This window comes from Wasmannia auropunctata, unplaced genomic scaffold, assembly GCF_000956235.1.
Source record: "Wasmannia auropunctata unplaced genomic scaffold, wasmannia.A_1.0 LD336078.1, whole genome shotgun sequence".
NCBI lineage: Eukaryota > Metazoa > Arthropoda > Insecta > Hymenoptera > Formicidae > Wasmannia > Wasmannia auropunctata.
The window spans coordinates 5,220,715-5,226,953 of record NW_012026812.1 but is presented as its reverse complement, the minus strand read 5'-3'; the positions used below and the strand labels follow the sequence as shown (position 1 = coordinate 5,226,953).

The following is a 6,239-nucleotide window of genomic DNA, read 5'->3' as shown; positions in this document are numbered from 1 at the left end:
GGGTCCAATTTTTAAAAATAAAATATGCTTTAAAAATTATTTTTATATGCTACATATTGAATTAAAATAAATTATAATACGTACGCAATATTTTAACAATAAATAATGTTAATAAAAATTAATAAAAATTAATAAAAATGCTTGCAAAAGAAGTGGGAAGGAAACGCTCTGTGATTGGCTGAGACTATGCGTGATGTCAGAATTTAGTACTTTCAAATATTTTACGAGATAACCAGTTGATTTTCTTCAAATAATTTCAATTATTATTTATATTTGCGTATCGGTAATTATGTCGCGAAAAACTCAAACCGGATTTGTTCAAGCACAATCGGATAACTTACCTAAAGTAACAGTATTAATGGTCTCCGATTTTTTTGCTCAAAGTGAAGTGTTCAACATTGCAGAAACCCGTGGTGTAAAAGCTAAAAAGTAAGTATAATACAGCAACATATGTATTATTTATATTATTTTTTATATAATGATGAAACAGCATATATTAATTAAATAATAATATATGTGTTTATTTCAAACAATGTGAATTTCTAACCTTATATTCTAATTTTGACATATATAACCTATACTCTTGTTAATATAACATTTTATAGAGCTGGAAATGAAAATTACGGAGATTCAGCAATTGGATTTATCGAATTAAATCGAGAAGGCTGCTTTTGTCACATTCGAGGGAAAGTGTGTCCTGAGCATAGAGTTAACAGCAAACCGTATTCGGTATCAATGCTTGTTAACGAGGAAAATGAAAGTGTCGAATATGTTAAATGCGATGACTGTGCAGCTTCAGCAGGTAGATTGAAATTAACGTTACTAAAAAAAAAAAAAATATATTATAACTTTATGGTTTCAGGGGATTATAAACATGCTATCGCATTTCTGATATGGTTCATCGTCGAAGTGAAGAGCCTGAACCGACTGCGACTGTGTGTTATTGGAAGAAACCTCGTCTGGCACAAGTTGGAGCTAACGTGAGGAGCATGAAAGTAAAAGGTTACCATCAAAGCCTGTTCAAGTCCTTCCAAACAACAATGGATTTTTGCAAATCATTTTGCAAGAAATGGATAACATAAAATTCGACTGCCAACTCTCAAGACACTTCGTACAATTCAAATCAAACAGCAAAGATCTATCGGTGCATACATTAATGTTGCGATTTTATAGTATCACTACGTGTAAAGACGCAGATTTTTAAACTTTGCAAGCATCGAAATGACTGTACAATCATACGAAGAAGTTGCGAAAAATACGATAGATCAAAATCAATCCACAATGTGGAAAAAATTGAGATATGGAAGAATAACAGCATCTCGGATTTATGAAGTTGCACACTGTAATAAACCGCAAGGTGCTTTAGTTGAACAAATAATTGGAGCTCTTAAAATAAGAGACACTGATGCGATGGAAAGAGGAAGGTGCTTGGAACTGGAAGTATTAAAAAATTAGAAGAAAATCTGCAAAATCGATTGTATCGCACTGAATTACTGTTAAATCCTAATTTTCCTATAATCGGCGCTTCTCCTGATGCAGTAGGAGAAGATTTTGTCGTGGAAGTAAAATGCCCTGTAAGTTTGACATCGGAGGAAAGATATATTACAAAAGACCAGCGCATAGGACTAATTTTTTGCTCAAATTCAATTGCAAATGTTCATGAAAACAGTTAAAAAGGTTATTTTGTATGGCAAAACATAATTTTGAAACATCGTAGGAAATTATTGTAACTTGCATACAGTATGATGAAACGTTTGTGAAGGAAATTATACAAAATGCTATGACTTGGAAAAAAAATATTTTTCCTTTACTTCTTAGTGGAATAGAAAGGTATAAGTATAATAGGTATAAGTATAATATGTATAAGTATAAGTAGCATGGAAAATAAATAAACATAAAAATATTTTCAAAATTTATTGTGCTATAAGTGGTAATTGAATATTAATTAATCCTCCAGCTACAATGATTATCTATCATCTATCACGTCTAATAATTCATGATGGATTGTAGAATGAGGCTTCAAAATATTAAATTCTCTTAGTCTTCTAATGACTTTTTCTACGTGAATTCTTAAGCTAGCGATACGACGAGTTTCTAGCACGTTATCCTTTGTTGGTTTTAAATTACTTGATACACTCGGCGGTCGAATGAGAATACATCCTTTCCTTCTTAAAAGATGTTCGATGTTCTTAAAGCCTCGATCAGCCATGACTGCACAGTTTTTCGGTAGTTTATTTAAATATTGACTTTGTTCAACAATAATAGCATTGGACGTTCTTCCACAAAAACCTTCGGATATAAAATTGATCAATCCATCCGCTGACATAAATATTAAGTACTTTAACGTATTACATTTTTTGTACTCAGACCAAGTTACACTTTGATTCACTGCAGAGCCAGGTTTCTGAATCTCAATTTCTAAACAATCGATTATTGATTGTACATGACTGTATCAAACACGGAATGGTATCGGTAGATTCATTTTTAAAGACTGTTTTCAAGGCCAAACTATTAATTGTTTTAAATAATGTGCTAAAATAGAAAGAGTTCTTCGAAAAACAGCCCTCGCATTACTAGCACTAACTCCAAATTCATCTCCAAGTCTTGCAAAAGTGTCATTTAATTTAATTTTATAAAGTATTAAGCAAATTTCATCTGTTATAATTCCTGTTTCTTGACTTAATAATTTTATTTTAAAAAAAGTTATCCGGAATACCCAAATACATTTTTGGTTTATTTTCAATAAGTGTCATTTAAAAATTTTTCGCAAATTTCTTCTGTTCAAACATATGTTGTTTCTATTTCTTCGCTTGTTTCTTCAGACGGTAGATATTCATCATCGCAGTTATTAAGTGTATCATCAGACTTATTGTTATATTTGTACTGGTCGATGAAGATTGTACAATTTTTTCTCTCTGTTGAACATTATATTTTTCCTCCGTTGCACAACAAGCATCTCGCATAACAGGTACATTTTGTATGTATTTGCTACGCATTATTTTTCGATCTTTTAATTTGCTTGAATGCCGACGTCCTTGTATTTTGGAGATGCAGTCAAATCACTTTCGATGTTGTCTTCAATTGAAGGATCATCTACAAGTTCATTATTAATATTATAAGCAATTTAACTATAAAAAGTACAAGAATCATGTCAATACCGCTACACTTACTAATATTGACGTTCGGCGTACATAACGGCTCTTCGGTAACAGATTTATCTATGTATTCATCACATGTCTTATCTACCAATTTAGTTTGCAGAATTTTGTTCAAACTTTCTACTTTCTGACGCTTTAGGATTCCTGGACGTCCATATTTTGAATGAGAACGTTGTCTGTCAGGTTGACAATCGAATATTGTAGGCAACTCCTCCTCCTCCTTTTCTTAATCGCACAGATGCATCAGGATCAAGCCATACTCTCATATAGTTCTCTATATCTTCTTGCAACTATAGAACAAAATTGTGGTTATGTTTTGTTAGTGTAAAGATAATATTAAATTAAGTGTAAAAATAATACGAATCTTGTTAGGTTTTTATTGTTTGTAAAAATAATAAACTTACATTGAAATCATCTTTACAGCAAAACATGCTGGTTTTCAACGTTATAGACAAAGCGTCATCGCGTCTCACGATCTCAAACCATTTTTTTCTGATGTTTCCTTTTGGCACTGATACAAACACCTTTGAAGGCGTAGAAATAGTCGTACTTTTACACAAGGGAACAAAGCACCACTTATAATAACGTTTTTTTACTGTCTTTTGCATATTTCCAATGTTTTTATTCATTGTAAAATATTTGTATGCTAGCTGTCAAATCTGTACCGAATTATGACGTCACATCATTGACGCCATCATGGAACGCGAAAATAACTGCGTTTAATATGCTTGTAATTTTTAATACAGTAAAAATAACAGATTAACCATTATTAATCCATATTGTAATTGTAATAGTTGTTTTCAGCATCTAAACTTTCATTTAAAATAAAAATTGAAAATTCCTGGAGGACTACTATTGTACTGTCCGATAACATTTTGCACAATAGCAGTTATTTTGGTTCTACTACATGCTATTTTTTTTGCTATTTCAGAATCAACACATATTTTCTTAATCAGTTGGGGCATGTGTTCCATAATTCTAAATGGCACGTTATGTTCAGCTACAAAAGCAGCCAAATATAAATCAGCCTTTTTGGTTAATAGCTCCATACTATTAAAACTCTGAACATTAGCTAATGAAGTCATCGATGATTGATATTTACGAACAAGGGCAGCCTTAATATGACTAATTCTAGTTTGATATCATTTAAGTTGATTCTTTCCAGCGGATATATTAATGCTTTTATTGTATATTCGACATATAACTTTATGTATGTTGTTCTTATTAGGAGCCAACCACTTTTTATATTTGGCTTCAGTTTCCCACTTTGAACTGTTTTGCGAGTATTTCTTTTTCTTGGCCCGTTTGCGTCTTACAGTCGATTCATTGCTGCTTGACTCCTCATCCTTATCAATCTCATTCTTATATTCTTAGAGGTCTCAGAGCTACAATCAGGAAACACAGTAATGGCTTGGTGTCAAGTGTTAAATTAATATAAATATAAATAAAATATAAATAAAAAATATGTGTCTATAAAAGTATATCCCAAGCCACGTCGAGTCTCTACGCGAGCTGTTGCGTTGCGAACACCCGAGATTATGAGATCTCAATAACGATTAAGTTCCAAGTAAGCTTAATCAACAGTTTGGGTTCGGTTTGTGTAATGAAAGTGTTTTTATTTTTTTTCTACGTGCCCTACGAGCGGAGATATTGCAATGCAAAGTGGGAATTTAAGATTAAGAAACGTCATCGTCGTCGTCGTCGCCCAGTTGCGGGGTGAGGGAAATGTTCTTTTACAATTTTGATACAAAAGGCGCTAGAAGACCTGTTGGAAATTTGTCATAGTAAATTATTGGGAACTATAAAATATGTGAACATTTCGTATAATAACCTATAGTTTTGTGAGAGTCCTAGGTGGTAGGTAACAATCGACGTATATAATATTTATATATCTGAACGAGGTTGAATAGTTCATTTAAATAGTTTCTTTACTATACAAACTTTATCGGTATCAATAGGGCTTTACCACAGTCAATATGTCCTTATTAGTAATTTACTATACAATGTGTATATGTTTCTATATATTATATTGTCAATATGTTTTTTTGGTGATTTACTTATTATAAATTAATATGTTTCTATATGGAAATGACGATTTCAAAATATGTACAAAATAAGTACGGAATACTATATTCAAATCCTATACTAATGAGACACGGTAATTCGATTTTATTGGAATCTATGGTGCTTTTCCTCAATCAATATAATATTCTACGAGTTATTCATTATATGCAGTCGTGTACATGTTTCTGTACATTACATCATCGATACGTTTTTATACGGAATGATCTATTCAATACGAATGTGTTTTTATGTGACAATCAATATTAAAAAAAGGATATGGGTAAAACTTTTCGATACCACTAAACGTTTCCTTAGTCAATGTGTCCTTACACGTAAACAATGATATACAAATTCTACATGTAACTAACGTAACACTGTCAATATGTTTGTTTGGTGATTTACTTATTATCAATTAATATGTTTCTATATGGGAATGACGATTTCAAAATATCTACAGTTATGAATACGGAATACTATATTCAAATCCTATACTAATGAGACAGGGTAAATTCCTGAGTACAGTAGTTTATCAGTAAATAATTGAAAATGCTCTACTCGTCTTTATTATTAATTTCTCATTTGAAGATTCTATGAAAATCTATACGGAGAACACGATAGGAAAAGTGGAAAGAGAATAATAAAAAGAATAAGTCCTTTCTACAAAGTATCATTAGTTCAGCGTTAGCGTATAAGTCTGTAGTTCTAGGGATCTCAGGTTCGAATCTCAATGCTTTCAAAAATTATAAACCTGCGTATAAATTGTAATTAATAAAATAAAAAATATATATGCGAAATAGTAAACACAAATTAATTTCTAAAAATAATAATAAATAATAATAGAATAAAAAAAATAAATTTTTATATGCGATATTTCATATACAACCTCATTGAAAACGTATCTATTAATGCAGATTATTAGTGTTCTATGGTCATTTCCATTAGTATTTGAATAAGAAAAAATATTGAACACCATTGGTTCTTATATATCCCAGAGAGCACAAAGTCGTCTAAAAGATG

At 31.2% G+C, this 6,239-nt stretch overlaps 1 protein-coding gene and 1 pseudogene across 1 annotated transcript; one reads left to right on the top strand and one right to left on the bottom strand.

The window, feature by feature from the left end:
• Positions 1 to 289: 289 nt before the first annotated feature.
• Positions 290 to 1,813, top strand: LOC105449141. The gene is made up of 3 exons (XM_011688143.1): positions 290 to 429; positions 606 to 802; positions 863 to 1,813. Exons 1-3 carry the CDS (start codon positions 290 to 292, stop codon positions 982 to 984), a joined length of 459 nt encoding a protein of 152 aa, XP_011686445.1. The 3' UTR covers positions 985 to 1,813.
• Positions 1,814 to 2,798: 985 nt separating this feature from the next.
• LOC105449140 lies at positions 2,799 to 3,766 on the bottom strand (annotated as a pseudogene).
• Positions 3,767 to 6,239: the final 2,473 nt, after the last annotated feature.